At 37.5% G+C, this 24,131-nt stretch overlaps 4 protein-coding genes across 4 annotated transcripts; 2 read left to right on the top strand and 2 right to left on the bottom strand.

Moving 5' to 3' along the window:
- Window positions 1-946: 946 nt before the first annotated feature.
- LOC130740792 (uncharacterized) lies at window positions 947-5,316 on the top strand. The gene is made up of 5 exons (XM_057593491.1): window positions 947-2,475; window positions 2,547-2,780; window positions 3,500-3,583; window positions 4,501-4,630; window positions 4,725-5,316. The coding sequence occupies exons 1-5, from the start codon at window positions 2,204-2,206 to the stop codon at window positions 5,148-5,150; spliced, it is 1,146 nt and encodes a 381-aa protein (XP_057449474.1). The 5' UTR covers window positions 947-2,203; the 3' UTR covers window positions 5,151-5,316.
- An 834-nt stretch (window positions 5,317-6,150) lies between these two features.
- Window positions 6,151-11,859, bottom strand: LOC130740791 (extra-large guanine nucleotide-binding protein 1-like). Its single transcript, XM_057593490.1, has 8 exons — window positions 10,357-11,859; window positions 10,106-10,243; window positions 9,892-9,996; window positions 9,591-9,776; window positions 8,949-9,126; window positions 8,013-8,254; window positions 7,716-7,879; window positions 6,151-7,008 (listed from the first exon to the last, which is right to left on the bottom strand). Exons 1-8 carry the CDS (start codon window positions 11,536-11,538, stop codon window positions 6,417-6,419), a joined length of 2,787 nt encoding a protein of 928 aa, XP_057449473.1. The 5' UTR covers window positions 11,539-11,859; the 3' UTR covers window positions 6,151-6,416.
- Window positions 11,860-14,101: 2,242 nt separating this feature from the next.
- LOC130740789 (protein JINGUBANG-like) lies at window positions 14,102-16,265 on the top strand. Its single transcript, XM_057593488.1, has one exon. The coding sequence runs from the start codon at window positions 14,454-14,456 to the stop codon at window positions 15,843-15,845; it is 1,392 nt and encodes a 463-aa protein (XP_057449471.1). The 5' UTR covers window positions 14,102-14,453; the 3' UTR covers window positions 15,846-16,265.
- Window positions 16,266-18,074: 1,809 nt separating this feature from the next.
- Window positions 18,075-20,890, bottom strand: LOC130740790 (uncharacterized). The gene is made up of 5 exons (XM_057593489.1): window positions 20,645-20,890; window positions 20,492-20,544; window positions 18,727-18,903; window positions 18,560-18,643; window positions 18,075-18,469 (listed from the first exon to the last, which is right to left on the bottom strand). Exons 1-5 carry the CDS (start codon window positions 20,699-20,701, stop codon window positions 18,301-18,303), a joined length of 540 nt encoding a protein of 179 aa, XP_057449472.1. The 5' UTR covers window positions 20,702-20,890; the 3' UTR covers window positions 18,075-18,300.
- Between the last annotated feature and the right edge of the window lie 3,241 nt (window positions 20,891-24,131).

Here is a 24,131-nt window from a genome sequence, read left to right as displayed (position 1 = left end):
CAGGCCCATGTGAACTAGTGCAGATGGCCCAGGCCCATGTGAACTACGTGTTTTTTTGTTCTCCATGGGGTGTTCACAAATTACTTTTTAGTGGATACCAGAGCAATGCCTTTAGATTAATTCGATTTTTGATAGAAATAAAATTCACGCATTTAAAATGTGATTGAATGAGTCTGATTAGTTCATCTTATCGGGTTGGTGTGTTATCGTAGGTGATAGAATCCACACATATACAATGAAAGAATTTTGAATTTCATGTCATCATAGGTAAAAAAAAGTTTTAGACTCTTTAATAATTTTATTCAATAGTTGTTCTTCCAAAATTTAAAGATAACAAAGAGGCGAGTTAATGTGAGTTTTGCTTTCGTTATCCTATCCTATTAAAGAGGGTTGCATATCCTAGCTAAGAGCTCGTCCCAAAGGTTGTACTCATAACACTTTAAGTAAATGACATGTCAAACAATAGCGCAAGCGTTTCAAACATAAACACAGGAGGTCACCTATCGGTAGTACTCTTGAGGTCATAGCAGGTTAGAGTTCAGGTTTAAGTTCAATTACTTTCCAAAACTCGGTTAAAACAACTTTTCTTAGGATCGAGTTGAGGTATCCACGAGTTAAAGTTAAATGTGCATAGAAAAATTATATTCAGAACTAATTTTCCATATAGTGATTGGGCTAAGTGTCATTTTTAACCTAATTTTATTAAATGTAATATTAATTAATATTTTATTATCTTGTTGAGCGAAGGCCTAAAGATAAGGCTTAATAGCGCTTTTGGTCCCCCACAAATGCAAAATGTGCAAATGCGGTCCCTAAACTTTAAAAATAGCATTCTGCCTCTCCGACGTTACCTTCCGTCAACAGTTTTGGTCCCTCGTCCATATTCCGTTAAAAAACTAACGGTTTTAATTTAAAAAAATTAATTAAAAAATAAAAACCCAGAAAAACATGATCTTCATCTTCTTCCTCTATCATCTTCATCATTTACAAACTTAAAAACCCATAAAAAAAATTCAAAAACAATAAACCTGGATTTCTTTCTTATTCTCCTTGCAGTAAACCCAAGAAGATTCATCGACTTCATCTAAATCATCCTTATCTTATCAAACATGACAAACAAAAATCTGATTCACAATCACATAAGAACGCAACTCAATTTCCAAACCCCACAATGCAACATAAACCTTAATTCCCAAACACAAAAACAACATCAAAGAAGTCTGATTATTTGGGAGTGAAAGAGGGTGGGTTTCTCATTTTGTCGTTCTTCCTTTATGAACCGTCACAGGCTATGGTGCGCCGGCCCTAATCCCTAAAGCAAGCACACTCCTCATTCTTCCTCAACCCTCACCAACCGCCGGCCACCACTGCTCTCTTTCCAGATCTGCGCCGTCATCACTTCTTTCTCTCTCCGATATGAAATTCTAGCCCCTCAAGGAGACCTTGCGTCACCACCACCTCCTCTTTCCGATTTGAAGCAGTGCGCCGCCTCCACTAATTCTGATTGTTGCGTCGACGTGCCGTCGCCCCTACTTCGATTTCTTCTTCCCCATTTTGGGTATCAGTTTTGGGTTTCTCCAATTTTGGGTTTTCATGGTGAAGAGGATGTTAGAAAGTTAGGAATTTGGTGTTTGTGCATTTGCTGGAAAGAAAGGGGAGAAAACTCAAAGTAGAGAGAAAGGGAGGGGGGAGGAAGAACGTAATCGAAATCAGGGGCGAAGATTAGCGGCGGTGTTGTAGATGGAGATCAGCGGCGACGGTAATTGAGACGAATATGATGAGGAATAAGTATTTTCTGGGGTTTGGGTTAAAAAATGATGAAAGAAGAAGTGTTTTCTGGGTTTATTTTTATTTTTTAATTAATGTTTTTGGTGTGATTGCACTTTTGGTCCCAAAAACGTTAATTTTTTAACGGAATATGGATGAGGGACCAAAACTATTGACGGAGGGTAACGTTGGGGAGGCATAATGCTATTTTTAAAGTTTAGGGATTTCATTTGCACATTTCGCATTTGTGGGGGACCAAAAGTGCTATTAAGCCTAAAGATAAATAAAGAGAATCTGTGGGTAGAGCATTACTATTTTGCACTTTGAGATTCCCATTTCCCTCCCATCCCTTTCCCATCACTCTCCCCCTTTCAAAAAGTTGACCGTTGAGCTTCCATATATCTTCAAATTCAAATCATCCACCACAGCAACAACAATGGCCGCTACCAGAAAGCGAAACCGAACAACCACCGATCCACCTCTCCCTCCGAGTTCCAACCATGATCACCACACCATTTCTCAGTACGAACTCTGCAGAGAACAAAGAATCCGCGAGAATCGTGAGAGAATGGGAAAACTCGGCATTTTCGACCTTTCCCTCAAGCTCAAAACCCACAACCCTCCATCTTCACGCCGCACAACTCCATCCTCCGCCAACAAAACCCCGCCGTCACTCCACCCCTCCGGTCCCACTCGCCGCTCTTCCAGGTAAAATGGGGTTTCACGTTTTACCCATTTTCTCCCCCAACCTTTAAACCTAACCCTTGTTGTTTTTACAGATTGCAGAACGTGGCTCCTGTTAGTTACTCTGAAGCGCCACCCAAGAAGTCTGAGATTGTGGGAAGTAGAAGGATTGTGATTGAAGAAGGTTCCAAGCCTGAGGTTTACACTGAAGAGCATGAGAAGCTGTTGGGGAACACGGAGAGGACCTGGACGCTGTTTGTTGATGGTTATGGCAAAGATGGGAAACGAATTTATGACTCCTTTCAAGGGAAAACTTGCCATCAGTGCAGGTCTGCTCCTCCAACTTTCTCTGATCAAACATCTTACAAATAGGATACTAATTTCATGATCTTGTATATAGTGTTTGTTAAATCTGTTTTTGTGGCTTTGTGAATACATGTTTGATTGCAGCACTTTGAACTATAACTGTATTTTATTGTATTATGTTGGTGGGTATTAGTTGGGGTTTGCACTTGAGGTCAACAACTTGCAGTAGAGCTTTGTTGGCTCATTTGTCTTTATCCTGGGAAGAATCTTCCAGGGTGTTTTGAGTAGTACTGTTGTCTTCTTCATGTGGAGTACTAGAGGGATAACTAATAGGTCTGTTGTTATCTGAGGGTTAATGTATCATGTCCACTGGCTCAGGTTATAGTTATTCCTAAATAGAAAGGGTTGTGGCCCTGTGGGTGGTCATTTGTGTCAAAATTATGTTGAAACTTTAACCTGGTTAGTTTATTTAATTTGAATAAATGTTACAGCTCAACATCTAGGGCATGAACCTGAGTGAACTTGATTCCTGAAATGAAATCGGATTTGAGTAGTATGGCTCGGCGAAGAAGAAAAATGAAGTTTGTTATGCTTTTTGATTAACTTTGCCTTTGCAATTAACCATTTTTAACACGATTTCATTTATGCAGTAAATTACTTCTGCTCTATCTTTCTACCTGATTTTCTCAATTCATTTTTTGTTAATGAACCTGCTCACTAGATACAAAACAATGTTTTGTAGGCAAAAAACTCTTGGTTATCGTACATGCTGTTGCAAATGCAACATGGTACAAGGTCAGTTTTGTGGAGATTGCTTGTACATGAGGTATGCTTTCTACAACTTGTTTCGTACCTGACATTTATATGGCAAGAGATATTGCAGTTGCCTTGTTGTATTGATTCGGTAGGATATTTTTATAGACAAATCAGGAAAATGCTGATGTTCTACTCTCTAAGTGGATAATTCACTTTCTCTTTTATTTACTTGAATAATTAAGCAAGCTGTAGATCATTCGGCAGACACACATGGGATCTCATTTCAATAATGTACATGTTCATAGGATATATCTGTGAATAATTTATGTAGTTGTGTGCTGTCTTTGCAAGTATGCCATTTGAACTATATAACATGTCTTTGGGTTCTCCATTATCCATTGGATGTTAGTTTTACTTAAATATAGCAAATCATTAAGTTGCTTTAGATTACAACTATATCAACTTACTTGACTCAAATGAAAAAGAAATACTGCTCACTGCTCAGTCTTCAGGATAGTTCAAAATTTTAAATGTTTATAGTTGGTCATCTTGTTAATTAAGATATTCTATTGCACAACTTTGTCAAATCATTCACCAGGTTGATCTAATTAAAAACGTAGTTAGAGTTGCAATAGCTGTTAATGTGATATTATCAAGTGCTAATCGACACACGTGCAAACACATCTAAAACTTTTTTCAGGATTTGTGGGGCATGGTTATTTATGCCAGAGCCCTGAAACATTTGCAAGAAATTTCAGATTATGCTTTGAATATCTTGTCTGGAATCTTTTGGCAATCTATATGAAATTCCTTTCTTTATCATTCTCAACGTCAGTTTCTTTATCATGTAGGTTCAGTTTACATTCCCGGCAATCCATTAGAATTGCTTGTTTTAATTTGAACTAAACCATCTCAGCAATTTATGATTTCCTATAAGTGTTCATGTAATATGATCTGGTGCATCATTTTCTTATCCTGCTCTTGTAGATATGGAGAGCATGTACTTGAAGCTTTGGAGAATCCAGATTGGATATGCCCGCCTTGTCGTGGAATCTGCAATTGTAGCTTATGCCGTCAGGCAAAAGGATGGGCTCCTACTGGCATGCTATATAAAAAGGTTACTCCTAATTCTTGACCAAAATTTGGTCCACCCTTGAATTCTTTCTTCAAAGACTTAGTTGAAACTAAGCTCAAATATCTCCATATTGTAGATATCAAACTTGGGTTACAAGTCAGTTGCGCACTACCTCGTTCAAACCCGGCGCGCAGAAATTATAGAAGTTGACAAAGATGCAGATGCTTCCAACCCAGTATCAGCAAAGAGGTCTCTACCTTTCTCTGATGTGACCAAGTCTCATGAGGTCAACGATCTTGACTTACCACTGAAAAAAAAAAAAAAACCACTGAAGGCTCAAGCTGAAACTTCAAATAATGGTGATGAAGTTTTGGCAAAGAGATCGTTGCTTTTCTCTGATGAAAAAGGGCAGCTTGCAAAAGTTGAGGGTTCAGATACAGTGAAGCCACTTCAGCTTGAAAACGTTGAGTGTTCTGATACCATGAAGCCCCTTGCTTCTTCCACCAAACCTTGCACAGACGGCATTGCTGGAAGGCTTAGGTCTAGGACCAAAAAACTGTGATAAGGATGGGTTCTTTCTGCTCAACCTGGGTATATTTTGGGGTGTTATATACAATGCTTAATTCCCGAGAAAACATTTCGTTTTTTGAGAAAATTGAAATTGGTAATTTGGAAAACCTATTTAAACTAAAGGTTTATGATCAAGATTTATGATCATAATTTGAATTTCTGAAGTCGCACGAGAACAAACTTTGGAAGATTATCCTTCTTGACGCCATGAAATTGTTGATACCCTTCATCAGCTATTTAGGTTGTAAACGTGAAAGTTTCTTTTTCTTTCGGGCTTGAGATATTGGTGCCTTCTTTTTTTATTTGTTCTTCTAGGGGTGTGGGTTGCATTGGGAGAGAGGGAAAGGGTGGTATTTTTTCCAGGTTTTGAAACTTGCAATTGATGTTTCGGTCTCCCAAACTCGAAGAACTATGTTAGAGATCCTTTGAAGAAAATCAAGATAGAGAAATTGAAGTTTATTTTCACGTTGAAGAAAAATTGAAGCTAATAAAAAGACTAGGTTAATAAGGTGAATTAAAACTTTTAAAAAGTCTGATTAGAAGCGCTTAGAAGTTGTCCTAGCTACCATTCGAAACTAGATTTTCAATTACATGTTTGAATTTTGATGGAGCTGCGCAGTATTGAGAATTTGTGATCGTAAATTGGACAGCTGGTGCGATTTGTAGTACTATGTCAATGGTAATTCTGCACTTGTATTTCGCATTCACTGATTTTTCTTTATGCCATTGTCAATTCTGTGTTTAATCCCTCAAAGAAAATGAATGAATTGCCTTTATTTGCATTATATTGCCTGAGAGCCTAACTAATACATGTCTGAAAATCTTTCTATTATTGATTATGAAGTCAAAATTACCTATTGGAAATTTTTTTATTAGTTCCTAAATGTAAGAATTGATTCTAACTAAAGAAACAACCCGGCCCAAGCTATTAATCCGACCGATGTGGATATCATGTAATGCACACAGAAGCAGGTTTGCAACTAACAGTAATATACAAATTCAAACATCAAGATATCACCTTATCATGTAAAAAAAAATTGAATTTGAACATTACATCTTCATCTGTGTGACATGTGCTGACTGACTCAACATATGCTGACTAAAGGCTTGAAATCGTATCTACGTGTCGAGTGTATTTTACAAGTTGATAGCTTGTAGAAGGCACATTCCCTGTTAATCCTAGTTAGCAACATATGTACACAGACAGAATTCAAGTCATACACGAGTATAGACTTGCAACTCTTGCCTGAATTGGCAATCAAGGAGAGAATGAACTTGCCTCAGTGCTATACATTGAGTTCTCACTTAAGCTGAAGTTTGGTCTCTCTTCGTTCCACTTCAAAATTTCCTTGGCGTATCTAAGTGCTCCATCAACACTATCAGGCACCAAACCCTTCACCGGGGACACGTACAACTTTCGTCCGGTAAGAGATGAATAAAGCCTTTTAAACTTAACTGCTATGTAATGGGAAGCTAGTTGGCCAAGAGAGGGATTACTATTAATGCTGTTGCTATGGCTGTTGGTGCGATTGCGGCTAATTATTGGATGAAAATCAGAGAACCAGTCACAAGTAGTCAGAGGAACTTGTTCAATTTTCTCCTCAAACTGATCAAATTTGTTTAATATCAACAGGAAATCCATTTGCTCAAAAGTTGGATGAGTGACAATGGTTTCAAAAAACTTCCTGCTCAATATCATCTTGTTAGTGAGACAACCATTTCCATCAACAGAAAACTGATCATAGTCGCTCAAGGAAACACAGAAGATGACCATTTCAACATCCTCAAACATCTCTAGCCATTTGCAATTTTCTCCGAGCCCCCTAGCATGCACTCTTATCAGTTGATACCTGTTAACCAATTAAAAAGTATAAATAATCAGAAACATTGAACAGCAGTTGTATCTATGACTTCCCTCCCCCTACAAACAATTATTAAAACCAAAAAGTTACACAGACATATGTAGAGTAAGTCACACATAAATTTCCTTACTATTCAAATTTACATAAATGAATCCGCAACATTTTCAGATAACTCCGACATAATTTAGATATGCTTTTGAATCTTGTGAATTCTAGTATTCCGAGCATTTGAAACAAATATGCAAATTTGAATGCATCTTTCTAATTTACACACTAAACCTGATTATAGAAAAACTCGAATAGCCATTCCAGTATGGTATTAGCACTTCTGTCTAAAGAATATAAAAATCCATAAAAAATGCCAAATCAGAAATATTACATATGGCGTACTTCACATATATATGTTTATGTGAGTGTGTGTGTGTGTGTGTGTGTGCACGCGCTTGTGCATGCAGATGGGAGATTGTGCATGCAGATGGGAGAAAGTTCCATTGTGTTTCTTAAACATCATACAAGTGAGTACACAGACAACCAGGGCTTTAACAAAAGAATTTTAATAGCATCTGATTGACAAACATTTTTCATCAGCTTCATATGCGCACCACAATTCTACAATATTATAACAGCAACAGGGTTAATCAGGGCCACAACCCATTACTGAGATATAACAAAAAGCACAATGTTATATCACCCACCTAAACAATGAACCTTGTTGATCAGCAGTGTCAACAGTTTCCTCATGAGCTGATTGGGGAAATGAAAACTCCATACTAGCCAGCCCATTGGACGAAGTAACTCCCTCAGCATAGAGAATATCTAAATCTGAGGGTTCATAATCAGTCCTTAATATCTTAACAGCCTAAACAGAAAATGGTCACGTTAGAAATGTTGTCCATTAACAGCCCAAGATTGTCAAAGACACCCAACAACAATTACAATCAAATTGACAAGTGCGCACATATAAAATAATAAAAATCAAAGAATGATCTTACCCGCTCCAAGAAATAACTACCAATACTAGGCAGCATTTCTAATTCACCTCTTCTTCCATATGTGGCCTTAATGGCTGCATCGTTCCACAACTCCTCAATCAGTGGTGCATATTCACGAGTAGCAGCTGGAAAGATAGCATCAAGTTTGCCTGATACCATAGTTTTCAGCAACCAATCAGAGAATGCTTTGAGCCTTGCACCAATGGAATATACTGTCTTGTCATCAAGTTTTGCACTGGTTCCTGTAGAAAACCATAATTGTAACAGAAAATTTTAGATCAGTGTATTTGTTTAAGAATTTTTCTTGGAGTATTAGAGTATAGTCTTGGTTGTTAGTATTAGTAGTTGTTAGCTTCTTGGAGATCCAACTTCAAAACCAACTATAATGATTCAAACATAAACATAACAGAATATGCAATCCAAATTAATGTACAAGTTAGACAGACTAATTTGAATGGCATCTAATATTTTCAACACACCAACACTTCTAAAATGGAACAAAACTACTATGGCCATCACATGGTCCACAATGATAAAGAAAAATAGTAGTATTCCGAATCATTAGAAATTTAGGAGAAGACATTCACAGATCAGCATTATTTTGTAAGAAGATTTCAATGAGAAGTTCTCCTTAACAAGTTTACTCTTAACACTCGGTCCACAGTTGACACTTGGCAGGCATAAGATAAGATGCAGCTATTTTATTATCAAAGCACTCTGAACTGGTAGGTTGTATGGCACTACTTACTAAGGTAAGGAGGTCAAAAAAGAACTATGATACAGCAATTGATACCTTAAACAAACATGTTAGCATGCTGCAAACCATTTGGACTGACATGACATGAATGATGCTTTAAAAGGAACTAAAGAGTCAAACTTTAATTAAATAAAAAAATCAGAGGAAGAAGTGCGAAAGAGGGAGAAAATGCACCCTACCAGTGGTATCAAGCTCAGAGGATTTCCTTTTCTTCAAATCTGCCAAGCTTTCATCTTCAAAATGCTCACGTCCCTCAAGGAGTATGCCAAGGTAGGCATAAACATTGCTCTGGATGGTTAACTTAATATTTTCACGCTCCTCCTCTGAGAAGGGGATGCTTTTGTAAAGAATTTTGGCCTGCCATAAATATTTGCAATTCCATAAATAAATTGATTACCAGCAACTATGCAACGGGTTTGGTTTCTGTTTTGAGGATGCAAGCTGTCAACATTTTATTTCAAGATTGATCAAGTAGGCATGTATTATCAGGTTCTATGTCCAACTACGAATTCAGCTGTCATTTACCATCGAAATCAGCCTTTCTATATTAGTAAATACCTAATGAGACAAAAGAGAGTGTCTTACTTGCGTATCAAATTAACATAAGAAGCAAACTTTGCAGGATTGACATTGTTAACAATATATTATGACTGACGATAGAGTTCGAAAACTCTCAGAAGTTTCTTTCGGTTTTCTAAGTGAATTAAAAAACAGCAAATCCCGTAACACATGCTTAGATACCATATTTTGTCCAATAACTAAAAGAAAGTAGGGTATTAAGTTTGACTTGATTCCCAGACTCAATTCCAAAGAAAAATCACCTGCTTAAAAATAGTGCTCGTTCCAGATCCACTGCAACCAACCAAGAGAAGCTTCTGAACTATTCCATGCTCGAGGTAGTTAGGAATTGTTCTGCTAGCCAGGTTGGAGTATTGTTCTCCAACAGCATTTGAAGATTTAGAAGGAACTGGGAGGGACAAGAAAGCACATACAAGCTTCGTTCCAGCCTAACAAGTGAAATAAAAAGAGTGTGTAAGAGATACAAGCTACGTTCCAGCCTAACATTATGCATTCCAGAAGAAATAAGATATAATTATGCCCCAAAAGAAATAAATAGGTTACCTTGCCCCATAAATACCCTCTTGTATTCTTCTGTCCCTCTTCTTGGTAGGAACCATCCTCATGAACCCAAAAATGTGGGTTGCCAGCACATTGAACTCCTGCCAACTGTGCAACCAAAACACAATCTGTTAACAATTTTGTTTTACAATGAACAAGATATGGTTATTAACAAGGAGCCTTTCAAAATTGTTTGAACATATATCGAATTCTCAACCTGCAACATCCGAAGCTCTACTTTTGTTATCTCCCGGCCATTAATGAAAACCTGAGTGTTTCCATCACTAGCATCCGGTAGAATGGGCCCTCCAACATTCAAATGGGGACTAATAATACTGGAAGGCTTCTCTCCTTCCTGTGAAATCACAAACCAACCAGAATCCATATAGATACTTAGAACTTAGAAATCAAGCAGCACAGAAATCACAAATGCATAGTGTAAAAACAAACAGATAGATAAATAAATACCTTCCCCCAGAAACCAGACACCTTATCATACCAATAGTTTCCTGGCTTAAGCTTCTTTGGAGGGTTTGGACAGTTCTGCAAGGTAACCAGTTCCTCATAAGAAAGCGGATTCCCATTCACACAAATGTATTCAGGTGGAAGCTGATTTGCTTCACAAAACCTCTCCGCCTTCATTATCTGCCGAACCTCCAAGTCATTAAGCAAACGCTTGAGCATCCGGGAGCTTTTCCCCAAATTCCCTCGCTTTGACTCGTCTATTGGAAACCCTATGCAAGTAACACATTTGCGACCCTCCGGCATCGACCCCATAGCTCTAAGCACACAATTACTGCAATACTTGGCATCACAAACCAGACAAACCTCCTTATCAGTGAACCTGTTCCCCTTGAAGCATCTATAGCATGACCCTTTCTTTCCCTTGGTCAGAGGCTCCCTTCTAACCGGTCTAGTTACATTTTCCTCCACATCAAACTCCTCCTCAGAAGCATCATCAGAATCATCCACATTGAAAGTAACAGCAACGGTGCGTCGAGCATCAAATTCCTCACCCTTCAAAGAAGAAACCCGAGTCGACGGATACTCCAAACTCAGCACAGACTCATTAGACGCCCAATCTTGCCGATTCGACTCATTGAAATCCAAACTCTCGTTTCCATCCTCTTTCAAAACCCTAGAATCACTAAACTCCGCAGTTCTAGAGCTTCCAGTTCCACCTCCCACCGACTCCTCCGGAACCCTAGAACTACCTCCCAAATCGGAAAACTCACCGTCATTCCCGTTCGAAAACTCAAACGCGCCGGAGCTGCTCAATTCACCGGAAAGCTCACAAACATTGCTCTGCGAAGTCCGGTGCTCGAAGGCGATAACGGAAGTCGGCGAAACCGTAATCTCAGAAGCTAATTGGAGCTCCTTGGAAACCCTAGGTTCGGAGTCGAGTGTTCTAACCTCCTTCACATTCACAGGATGGTGATGACGATGGAGATTGTGATTGTGATGTTGTTGTTGTGGTGGTAGGAGTGGCTGCACAACCGGTAAAGAGAGAGTGTCGGAGGAAGAAACCTGAGAAACCACGGAAGCTACCGGAATGTTGTCGACGCTTATGGGGACTGCACGGGGGAGATTGTAGCCTAACGGTGGACCGTCGTACTCGACGGCGAATGAATATTCCGGCGTCGGAGACATGGTTGAAACGAGAAACTCGCCCTAATGTGAAGGTTGAATAGGAATAATAGAAAAAACAATGAAAACAGTTTGGTGGAAAGAATAATAGGTTGGAGTTGGAGGGAGTGAAGGGAGGGAAGGAATGAAAGGAGTGTGAGTGAGAATGAAGAAAGGAAGGGAAAAAGAAAACGTAATTTAGTCTGTGTTATTTTAGGTGGTGGTGGTGGTGGTGGTGGGGAAGAAGAGAGGAAAAGGGTGAAAAAGCAAAGGATTATGGAATCTTTTATGGTGCTTTTAGTGCCATGTGGTGGGGTCGAAGATGGTTGGTGTGAGTGTGAGGGTGGAGGAGGTAGGGATGGAATTGGATGAATAACATCCACGAGCTAACGTGATGGGATAAAGCCACTAGCCCACTACTAGTACTACTGTGTGGTACTACGACCAATCATCAGTAGCATGCTGCAGTGTGGAATTTGATTCCACCGGATCGGGCTTTGTCACCAGTTTTTTTTCTTCTTTCTGTTTTCAACAACTTCCTTCCATTCTTTTTTATGTAATGGACCATTTTTTTTTAGAGTTAATGACAAGGCTACTATTTTTTACCTCAATAAACAAAAAACAAGAGGTACTATTTTTTAGTTTTTTGTACATCTAACTATGTCGATCGAGTTTAGCCTATTGCTATGAAGGATGAAGTTGTATTTGTATTTTAATTTCTAAAACTTTTGAAATTTAACCAGTTGGATGATGTTTGAGGAGAGTAAGTTGATGCGCTTTAAAAAGATATACTTCACCTTAAGGCTAAAGGTTTGGTGTGTTGAGGGTTTGTGAATTAAAATGAGAGATCTCATCATTAGACGACTCAACCTCATTCTTCAGGGCGACCTATCATTTAAAGTACTCGAGAGTTTTAGTTCTGATGTACATATAGGCTAGGCGAAGGGAAGTTAAGCGGGAAGGAGGTTAGAATTAAAAATGGTGAGTTTATAATTCTCTATTCAATGTTCTAAACTTGGTCATTATGGTTCACTTCATAAATATTGATGTACATTGTCTATAGAGATCGATAAAATATTCCCTACTCCACAACTAATAACCCATGAAAGCGTGGGAGAAAAGTTAATTGCTCAACCACCAAGAAAGAATGATCTTATGATCTCAGTACACCGTCCTTGTTGTTGGAGTCCATTTGTGATGTCATTTGCTTCAGATAAAAGTGTTCGTTTTCTCACAAACTGCTGACAAAAAACCAAAACTACAAACAACAGTTAACATTGGGGAAGGTAAATGCTAATGAATTTTGTGGAAGACCAAAATCGCATAATTGAACAAAGAGAGGGACCAAAAGTGCAGTTAAAATTTTCCTTTTAAAAGTAACATAAACATACTTAATAAAAAATGAAATGAATGATCAAATTATAAGAGTTTTGATGAGAATTAGGCTCATAACTGCTGGTAGTTGAATCGTCTTACCTTGCCCCTTGAACGAGTGTAATTCAAAACCTTCAAGGTATAGCCTTAAAGAATGAGGAGTTGAGCATTTCTCATGGTAGAATATAATTACATTCACACCTTATTTTAAGTGGAAAATAGGTGAAGGGAGGAGAAAGATAAGAAGAAAAGTGAGAGAAAATATGAGATGCAATTTATAATAATATGATTGAGAAAAAAGAGAGAAATAGATGAAAAGTGAAGTGAAAATGAAGTGGAGATGTGAATGAATCATAGCTCATCAATGTATTGTCCTTGTATCACTCTTCTTCACCCTCTCAGTAATTGCTTCATCAATTGACTGCTTCACAAAATTACAAAGCACGATCTGATGAGTTGAGGATTTCATCATATTGAACAGAAAAATTCAGTGCAAGATCCAGGCATCCAGCCTTATCCCGAGCTGATCTATAAACTAACAAAATACTCGTGTTATAGCTTCTCCAATTCTCTCTACCCCAGTCTTGAACTCAGCAAGGTGGAACTCAGCTTCTTCCATTTTAACTTTTTAAGGTAAAACACTTAAGAGTTTAGACTCAGTGGATGCAGCTGATTGTCTAAGACTGGAATCAAGGAGATTCAAAAGTGAGATTATTGTTATTTATACGAGTTCTACAAATTAGATTCATTAAATTTATAATGAAATCCATATAATTCAATTAATGTTACATAATTTCAACCAATAAAAAAATTAAATTAAAAATAAAACGTTAAAAAGACTGTGCCAGATTCCCTATGAGCAATACGAAAAAACTACCGATATGTCCCAGCTCAAATATGACATGTTTCCCTTTACCATCACCTCACCAGTTACTAATTTCCAGATTATACTTCCAGAAAGAAAAACCGAGAAAAAGGACGAGTTTCTTTTCTTCCTTTTTTAGCTGGAGAAAGAAAAAGCAGTCCCAAATATAGTGAATTGACCAAATCAAATGAGGTTTTACGGTTCAAACCATTCCGCTCAACCATTCAACATCTAAAATTGCATGATTACTTGGTTTAGCATCATCAAACAGGGGACGTGGCATAACACGATTGGACACACCACGCCACGTAGAATGGTTAGTGCATGCCAAAATCAAAAGACCCTGTCATTCCAAACCAAACAAACCTTTCTCTAGCTAGCTCCCTCCAAGTCCAACAATGTTTGGCAGTTTGGCATGACAAGACATTCAGATTCTGTCATTTGCCAATCCTCCCTAAACATTGAAATTGCATCCTCAACCTTATTATCTTCCCTCACTCCATCTTAAAACAAACATTAAAAACCTTTACCTTTTCATCTCCATTCAATTACAAGTAACAACCTTTCGGCTTCTCAAATTCCCTCTTTTCCCCTTCTTTCTCCCTTTTATCAATCATACACATACATACATACATTCTTTTGTTGATGAGTGCAAGAAAGGAATATTATTAATATTGACACAATTAATTAATTACAAACAATGTCATCTAGAAAAGGACGCATATTTTTAGACGAAGGTAGCGTCCACGGAAGAAGGTTCGGCAAGTTAAAAAAGGACGGCGGCCCGGCCGACGAATTCGACGGTTACAACTCCGACAACCACCCAAGAAAAAACAGCCCCGTCAGAATCGACGCACCGCATTTGGATCCTCAAATGGTTGCAGACAATTCCCCTTACGATACAGCCCTCTCCCCATTATCCAAATCTCCATGGTCCTCTCACATGAACGAGGAAAGCTCCACCTCCAACAACAACGAAGCCCTGGTGGGGTCCCTCATCCGTGAAGAAGGCCATGTATACTCCCTCGCCGCCACGAAGGACCTTCTTTACACCGGCTCCGACAGCAAGAACATTCGTGTCTGGAAGAATCAGAAGGAGTTCGCGGGGTTTAAATCCAACAGTGGCTTGGTGAAAGCCATTGTCATTGCAGGAGAGAAGATTTTGACAGGACACCAAGATGGAAGAATCCGAGTCTGGAAAGTCTCTGGAAAAAACGAGCAGAATCACAAGCGTGTTGCCACATTGCCAACGCTGAGAAACTTCATCAAATGCTCAATGAAACCAAGCAATTACGTTGAGGTGAGAAGGCATCGCAATGTGCTTTGGATCAAGCACTACGATGCGATTTCATGTCTTAGTTTAACAGAGGATCATTCTCTGATTTACTCTGCTTCGTGGGATAAGACATTCAAGGTGTGGCGAGCTTCGAATTTCAAGTGTTTGGAATCTGTAACTGCTCATGATGATGCGGTTAACGCGTTGGTGGTGGCGTCCGACGGGCTGGTTTTCACCGGGTCGGCGGACGGCTCGGTGAAGATATGGCGGCGGGAGGTGCAGGGGAAGGGGACAAAGCATTTCTTCTCACAGACGCTGTTGAAGCAAGAGTGCGCGGTGACAGCGTTGGCTATAAACAGCGACGGGGACGTTTTGTATTGTGGATCCTCCGACGGGCTGTTGAATTTCTGGGTGAAGGAGACGAGTTACGAGCACGGCGGGGTGTTGAGGGGGCACAAGCTGGCGGTTTTGTGTCTTGCGACGGCGGGGAGTTTGGTGTTCAGCGGTTCTGCTGACATGGCTATCTGCGTGTGGAAGAGGTCGGCGTTGAGCAACGAGCATGCGTGTATCACGGTGCTGTCGGGGCATAGTGGGCCGGTGAAGTGTCTGGCGGCGGAGAAGGATCCGGAGGCGATGTGTAATGAGCGACGGTGGATATTGTATAGTGGGAGTTTGGACAAGTCGGTGAAGGTGTGGAAGGTGTCGGAGAGTTTGCCACCTGGGCAGCAACCGCCGCAGCACAACTACCAGCCACGGCTGAGTGCTGAGTTCCCAAGAGTTTCTTCGTTGAAGAAAATGGGGTCGAGAAGATTGTAACACTTAACACACAGGGGTTGGTGCTTTTGATTGCTTCGTTTTGCTTCCAATTGTACATACTGCAGGGGACAACAAGACAAGACAATATAAACTGCTGTGCTGCTTCCTGAAATTAATGTTCGAATTGCTGCAAGTGTGCCTAACATGTTGATTGAATATTGGTTAAATTTTGTGCATGTGGTGCAGAGGAACGTCCTGAATGATATCTAACTATTTGTATATGTTTTGGATTTGGACCGGGATTGTGAATTATGACATTATTCTCTCAGTTTCACTTGTTTCTGTTTACTTTATGATATGGTGATGATCTAATGAAAGGTTGAAGGGTTTGCGTGTGAGGAAAGGTGTGATTTTGTGTAAAGAAACTTGGGCAAGAATCTATATCTCAATTCAATATAATCATTCAATTTGATACACACCTATTTTCATAATTTCTCTCTGTTAATTTCTTTCATTTCTAACTTGTAATTTGTTTTTAAGAAGATTGATGTGTACCAAATGAGTGTAGATCGCTTCAAAGATAACAAGAGAAGAAAGTTAAATGGCAAATGAAATATGTTATATGATATATAATTAGAAGAATGCCGCGTTAACACTTTAAAAGTCGTGAATGTCAAACGTGGCATAAACTTCTCACAAACTTCTCTAGACCCAAAAATTTAAGACTCAGCCGCCCGGCCCAAATCCATAATGGTCCACCCCTAACTCTGGCTATCAAATATTCAAATGTTGATGGGCTCGCATGATGTTATTGTTCATACCAAATTAAAATACAAATGAAATAGATACCCCCCATTCATACAAACCCTGTTATTATAGTAATAATTTTGCAACTATTTCGTTTGCAGATTTTATATACACATGTTTAGGCATAAATTCTTTCATGTGAAAATTTTCACATGATTAGGACATGAAAGAATTGTTTCTTTTTTTTGAAAATAACTTTTTTAATAAAACTTCACTTGTCGAATATTAAAAATGAAAGCGATGATGACAAAATTTACACGTGAGTTTACTGAGCAAAACAAGTGAAAACTCCCGTGAAATGAGACCAAACAATTGAAAATTCAAAAAATTATTCAAGCATCTTATCACACGGTTTATTACCGTAATTTGAAAAGTGTCAAGTGAGAAGGACATCGAGAGATCTAAGGAGGCCCCTGTTTACTTGAAAAACGAAAACAACTTCCACAGCCCATTGTTTCTGCAAATTTGTCTCCATCCACGAGTCATAGTTTATCACGCATATCTTCAAATTTAGATTGAGTGGTGCAATCTACTTCCTTCTCTCTCTTCTTTTTGCCCCTGATTATAGTGACACTGTTAGCATTTCAATAGGGTAGGAGTAGCAGAGTAAAATTCACGTGCTTATCATCTTTTTTATGTGTGTTGAAATATCTTTTTGATTGTTTGAGGTTTTTGTCACAATTATTTTTATATATGATTAAATAAAAAAGTAGCATTATTGTAGAAAGCGGCAAAATCAATTGTTTGACGTCAGGCTAGACAGCCAACTGAATCACTTTGGTGGTTTCATTTCATGCCTTCATGGTAGATGCACTGAATCACAAACCCGCACACAACCTTTTTGTCTGTTCCACGTTATTTATAAAAGTAGCCCTTGTTTGAGAAAAACAACAGGTTTATAGAAATAAATAAGGGTACCCTGAAAGTGAAAACCAGTTGCTATCCTACTATTATAGATAAAACAGGTGAGCTCACGTATTTTGAACAAACCAGAGAGGATAGTGATGTAGCTATATAAATATTAGAACTCCCCACTACCGTTTTCAACACTAGCGTTTAGACTCAAACAGAAACAGAGAAAAATGGCTTTCATGACCGAGAAAACCACAAGCCTTGATCACCTGAAGGATAAGGACTCTACAAGAGTTGATGCAATCTCTAGCCAACTACAGTTGAAGTCATCCCTGTCACCCAAAGCTTCATCTCAAACTTTGGACAAACAAGTTGTGCTCCAACGCATACGCCACCACAAGTCTATTTACAGAATCAAAAGCGCTTTTGAAGCTCTCCGGCACAGCTCAGAAGACAATACAGATTCAGCCTATGAGCAGAAGTGGCTCCAACAAGATGATGTTTTTACTTCACCTTAAATGTAGGCAATCAAACTAGTGTATTCCAACGCGAGCCGTATGGCCATATTGACTATTGATTTGTTGCTGAATCACTTTAATGTTATTTTCCATTAGCATAATGAATATGAAATTACAAAACTTGGAATGCAATTCCATTTATCCAAAAAATAATTCAAAGTATGGAGAGGGAGTTCTATAAGGCAAAAACACAAGTGGATACATTCAGAATATCTTTAAGTTACAATTCAGTCCAGTAGAGACCAACAGTAGCATCTGACAAGTTGAAATAAGTATTGCAACACTAACGAACACCTCACTTTCTTGGCAAATAATATCTATATAAATAATGAAAATCTTTACTTCTGGCGTAACACTCCTGAACTAGAGAGTAGACGCAATGCTCGGTTGGAATTGTTCAAAACAGAAGACGATCTGTGAACTGAAAGTTTTCTCTGTTTCAAGAATTCCAAGGCACTGTGTAAGCATTGAGGAGGACCAATTTCGCTCAAAATAACAGGTTCCAAGCTGCAAATCACAATAGGAGTATAGATGATTACAGGATGAAAAGCAACACAAATGCATCATTATAGAATTAGAAGGGATGAAATTCCTAACCCTGATTTCTTTGATTTCTTCTTCTTTGAATTGGTAGGCTTTACGCCATCTTTCTCCTCATCAGAGTCAGATAAGAAAACTTGTCTGCGAATGAATCATGGCCACTTAGAAACTTGTCAAAACAATCACATGCATAATTGGATAAGAGAAAATGAGAGGTCACATACTTCTCTTGTGCAGCAAGCATTTGGACAATGTTGTCAGGAAGAAATCCCGCAGCAGTATTTGGTTCTTGCTGAGGCTTAGTGCCTGATATATCTTGAGGTTTTTCACGAGTATTGGATGGTCGAGGTGTTATATTTTGAGCCCATTTCCTCCGACGCTTTTTTTCTTCACGAACGACCCTGCCAGGCAAAATCTATTAGGCCCCAGTGAAATAGTTTGTTCTGCATGAGTCAATAAATAAATCCTACAAATGACTTCAACAAAGCCTGAAGAGCATGACCATATGTTAACCTAGCTTATAAAAAAGTGACATGAAGAATGATATTTCTGGAACTATTGAACAAATGACAAATGTTAGCACTTAGCATATTATTGATATTGACCCTTGCGATTCTGCAGTTGGTCCATAATTTTAGAAATTTACGACAATGTTATATGAAAACTCTCATCTAACAAATGGTGAGCTGAAAAGAGCTTAGCAAGTATGAGCTGAAAAGGCTTATGTAACTTTGTCTTTGAGAAGATGAATGACACAAGTTTTTTCTCGAACTTTCTCTCATCAGTTTCATTGATGGTATTAGAGCCCTCCACCAGAGCTCTGCCATCACAATTACGTTTTTAGTCATCGTAAGAAACAACAATGGAAGAGGGAGCACCAATGTATCAGATTGACCATCTACATAGCTTGTATTCAACCAAAGGAGTAATACATAAGACTAGCTGCAGTAAAACTCTCCAACAAAATGGGAAACTTGAACTTGAACGCAAACATCAGTACCTCTTATGTGTAGCTCAGGCATATTGTTGTTCCAGTTAGTATTCCCAAGTATCTTTGGTCTTATGCAATGTTACATGCTGCATACTTGATTAATACTTAATAGGACTACTTCTCGGATACTGGGCAACAAATGGCCTTGCGAGCCTCTTTGGGAATAAACTAGACACCTCCCAGTTGAAAGTATCTGGAGCATTACGCTATGCATCAATCCTAGCATCTCACAGTCACAGGATATAATTTGATTCAGAGCAAGGAAGTGTGCATTACTTGGTTATAAAGGTGTCAAGGGATATCTTTTACTAATGCACACACACTCAAGAGGTGTTTATCTTCTAAAAGAAAAGGCCTTTCATGAACGGGGCTTCCTTTTTCACTCAGCCGATCAACCCTAATGGACCTGCCTTGAAGTCACACCTATGAAGTACAATCGCACTTCATATGTGATCCCTGCAATCCCAGTCGAACCTCCTCATTACCAACCTATAGAAATCCCCGATCCATCAGCAAGACTATCAGTGTGACACCACATTTAAACCATCCATACATTCCACTGCACTCACCATGGCAACTTACTTGTCCTATAATCACTGAAAATCTTACCATCAAGCTTTTTGTTTAGGTTATCTGCTAGTACGAGCCAATGAATTAAACACGAGCAAGCCAACAGTTTTTCTTTAGGTTGCTCAAGGAACTTAGTGAAATCAGCTAGGAGCTATAGTTAGTTAAAAACGGTCGCAACAGTTTTGTTCGAACGGTTTAGTTAGTTATTCTGAACACTCTTCTTTTATAGTCATGTGTATATAACTATAAATATGCTCATGCAACTTCATCTTTCAGAAGTTGAATCAACTAAACTTTTTGTCTCAGTTTCTTTCAATACACCAGTTACTTATAAAACACTATTTTTACTACCAATAACTATCGTTAATAATCTAAATGTCAAAACAGAGTAAACACAGGTCTTCACATAGAGAAAGTTGAAGCAATACCTGGCCTTGTTTTCTTTTTGAATCTTTTGAATCTCTTCGTCTTGTTGTATCCCCTGCAATCGCACTCTAGTATTAATTTTGATTACAAAATAAATAATAGGTTGTGAATTTGATTTTATTCATGGAAACAGGAATAAGAAAAAAGCAAGAGACCTGCTCAGCTGTGAATTCTTCGGGGGCGTCGGAATCGTAGTCTTCTTTACCAGACATTGATGCGATTTCAGAGTTTTCTCTTTCTTTCTCCTCTGAAATCCAAACAGTGAAGAGAGAGCTTCAAACTCTAGGGTTTATGCAGCGTGCCACAGGTTTAATATTTTCTACCATAGCTAAGCCAAGCGAAACTGAGAGCGGAACTGGAACAATTTCATTGGGCTTACTCGACGAAAAAAGCCCATTGGGCCTTTCTACGAAAATTATCTAATTAAGAAAAAAATATGATTTCCATATTTATTCGGGTGAGGGAATAATCTTGGGAATGCATTCCAGCAGTAATCACTTTTTTAAGCTTTAATTAAAATATTATTACAACAACATTCAAAGTGGGGGGCTGAAATTTTCCTCTTTGTAACAAAAATAGTAGGGGGCTGAAAATAGAACATTCCCTTGCCAATTTTCTTTGTTAGAAAGTTGTCATCTGCATTTTTTAAATGTATCAACTTGAATTACGACCAAAAACCGCAATCATGTTGCTACTTTAGGCTTTATTAGGACCAGTGAAAACTTTGTTCAAATCAACAGGTTTTTTTAAGAAAAAAATGGTAGATGAATATAAAGAAATCATTACCGAGCCGGGTGTCAATCACATACTGGCGTGGGTGGAGCTCTGAAGGTCTTTATCTAGTGACAAGCCAGAGCTGACGTGACATTATTAAAATCATTTTTAACCACTACTTTTTTAGGGCGTTACTCTAGTATTCATTCAAAATGAGAGGCTTTGACGGTTATTGTGCATTGGTGAGAATTTTTAAACTACAACAAAACACAATAAAAGTTGACGGAGGACCAAAATAAATAAATAATTATTTTAGAGGAACTAAAATAAATAAATAAAACTAAAAGATGAAAAAAATTCAACAATTCACTATTTTAGAGGAAACATATGTATTTAACCCTTCTAGTCTTCTAGATATATCCCTAAGACCCTAACTATAGCTATCAAATATTCAAATGTTGATGGGCTCGCATGATGTTATTGTTCATCCAAATTAATTAAGTGCCTCCAATTCCATATATACGTCATCCACAAAAAAAGAAAATTTGATATTGAGAGGAGCCATTGACCCGTTACATTGAGAAATATTGCATGCTTAACGGTCACTGGTGGCTTCTTTATTCTTATGAATATAATTGGGGATTAGGATGATATAAAATTACATTTTTAGAAGAGTGTAAAATAGATTTATGTTGACATTTAATCACCGGAAAACAACCTTTATGTTATAAAACGAAAAATAAATGAATTGATGTGATTGGTTAAATTTTATATAAAAAAAAAAGTGGGATCTTAACTTTGTATTTGTTCAAGCAACAAATCATAGAAAGAGACAAGTGAGCATTCTTGCATTTCATCTAAAAATATTCCTTGCACTTCTTATCATATTATGACATGTAAGAGAAACAAAGATATTCATATTTGATTTAATTAAAATAAAATACATACTCCAATTTGATGAAAATCAATTAAATGTCCATGTAAATAAAATTTTCACTAATAATGCACAATCATGTAATGTTAATTTACTTTGAACTCCCTTTCAAAAAAGAAAATTACCTTGAACTCATTGCTATAAAATTTAATTTCACTATTTATTATTTGTGATTTGTGAAATTAAATACAAAAGTTAATAAAGCTGCATTTATATGATCGTCCAAACCATAACAAAAAAAAAAGATTTTTATATATTGAGAGTCATTTAATTTGTTTAATTTTTTTCATCCACTTTCTTTTTTAATTTTCATCTTACTTTCTTACCGCATTGCTTATTATATCTTTTATTTTTTACACTTTACCCTTCCTATCTTTGGTGAAGTGTGAGTGAATTGGAGATGTAAAATGTTTTCAAAACAATAAATTCATAAAAAAAACACTTCCAATGGAGGCTTAATTAATTATGTTTCACAAAAATAAAAATAAAAACTTTTAAATTAGTGAAATATAAATTTATGCCCACACGTGCAGTTTTGGATAAGCCGAAAAACGAAAATAGTCAAAATTCTCTTCCGTGACCAATTGCGAGTCTTTGAATAATTCCTTTAGCTTCTCAAAATAATTGTGTGAAATGGAGTTAATTTTAATTTTATTTTTGTTACAAAAGAGGCATTGAGAAGAATCGATTAATCCTTAAAAATATACTTATACTTATATTTATTTTAAAAGTAATTATAAATTAATACTTAAGTAAAATTAACTATTCAAGGAAATAATTTAAAAAAAAAACTATTCAAGGAAATATTTTTAAAATATAATTTCTATCTCTCATATTAATTTTGGGACATAAATTTCAATTTTATAAAGAATAAAGAATATTATGAAAGCAATGCGAGTCAAAGTTAAAGACCTGCACATGGCTAATCTGGATGATGGATCTACTTGTCTTCTTACCTGTACACACGTATTGAACAACAGCTTTATGTGACAATCTCTTTTTAGTTTTTTCTCTTCAAGCTATTACACTTGTTAAAAATAAAATAATAAAGCTTCTGTTTTTGACTTGGGTTGCTTTGCTCTGACTTTTAGTTGGGGTTTAAGATATTTATGCTATGCTATTAGTCTTAAATAATATTTAATTTTCACCTGATTCCTGCCACGGTTTATGTTTTAAAGGCAAAGACTATGATGCGCTTTTATTATTTTGGTCCATTAGTGAATCATGAATTAAACACAAATGTTTGCTGTGGTACCTTAAGCCAGACTAAGGTGTGGTACGCAAGATGAGTCGATTTTAATAATAAAGACTCATGTACCGGTTAAAATTTTGATTTTGTTCCATCGTAGTAATGCAACGTTCCATTCTTAGGGACGTGAGATTTGAAAGTTGTGTTTTCTGAGCTTTGTGCATCCACCAACCATGGTCATTTTACGCGCATCATCATCACTATTATTCGTTTCCACCACTAGTACATTTTTCATCAAAAAATGAATTTTATGAGATAAAATTAATTGACAAGTAAAGTAAAATCTAATGATCTAATATTTACCTTTAATAACATGATAATAATCTATAGAATTACTTAATGGGGTACCATACCCAAAAAAAAGTGAGGGTACCACAGAATTTACCAAGATTCTATGTACTCTAAATGAATGATTGGTAAATTCATTGTTGTCAATGCACTTTCCTCACTCACCCCTAATTACTCCACCTCAAACTTTGACATGACTTCGCCCACAACCACCCCACGTTTTGAGCGCCTCATCATCGTTTTCAGCAACGTCAGTGAGGTGGTGCTGATACGGTTTGAAGCCCCTTGGAGAAGCTTCATGCACTAATGAGTATTTTTATTGCAGAGTGACGATGAAAAATCGGTGTGGTTCTCACACTCATTGCACCACTGTTATGCGATGATAAATTGCCGTGGTTCTCTATTGCTTCTTTTGACAAAGAATCTCCATGTCGGATGTGTCATATGTTTGCCCAAA

This window comes from Lotus japonicus, chromosome 2, assembly GCF_012489685.1.
Source record: "Lotus japonicus ecotype B-129 chromosome 2, LjGifu_v1.2".
Classification (NCBI taxonomy): domain Eukaryota; kingdom Viridiplantae; phylum Streptophyta; class Magnoliopsida; order Fabales; family Fabaceae; genus Lotus; species Lotus japonicus.
This window is presented reverse-complemented; position numbering and strand designations above follow the sequence as displayed.

Coding starts and splice junctions, on each gene's coding strand:
- LOC130740791 (XM_057593490.1), bottom strand. CDS start 11,538: ATGTCTCCGACGCCGGAATATTCATTCGCCGTCGAGTACGACGGTCCA. Junction 10,244..10,356: donor TGTCTGGTTTCTGGGGGAAG/GTATTTATTTAT, acceptor GTGATTTCACAG/GAAGGAGAGAAGCCTTCCAG. Junction 8,255..8,948: donor CTCTGAGCTTGATACCACTG/GTAGGGTGCATT, acceptor GGTTTTCTACAG/GAACCAGTGCAAAACTTGAT.
- LOC130740790 (XM_057593489.1), bottom strand. CDS start 20,701: ATGTCTGGTAAAGAAGACTACGATTCCGACGCCCCCGAAGAATTCACA. Junction 18,644..18,726: donor ATGCTTGCTGCACAAGAGAA/GTATGTGACCTC, acceptor ATTCATTCGCAG/ACAAGTTTTCTTATCTGACT. Junction 18,470..18,559: donor AAGAAATCAAAGAAATCAGG/GTTAGGAATTTC, acceptor TGTGATTTGCAG/CTTGGAACCTGTTATTTTGA.
- LOC130740789 (XM_057593488.1), top strand. CDS start 14,454: ATGTCATCTAGAAAAGGACGCATATTTTTAGACGAAGGTAGCGTCCAC.
- LOC130740792 (XM_057593491.1), top strand. CDS start 2,204: ATGGCCGCTACCAGAAAGCGAAACCGAACAACCACCGATCCACCTCTC. Junction 2,781..3,499: donor AAAACTTGCCATCAGTGCAG/GTCTGCTCCTCC, acceptor AATGTTTTGTAG/GCAAAAAACTCTTGGTTATC. Junction 4,631..4,724: donor CTGGCATGCTATATAAAAAG/GTTACTCCTAAT, acceptor TCCATATTGTAG/ATATCAAACTTGGGTTACAA.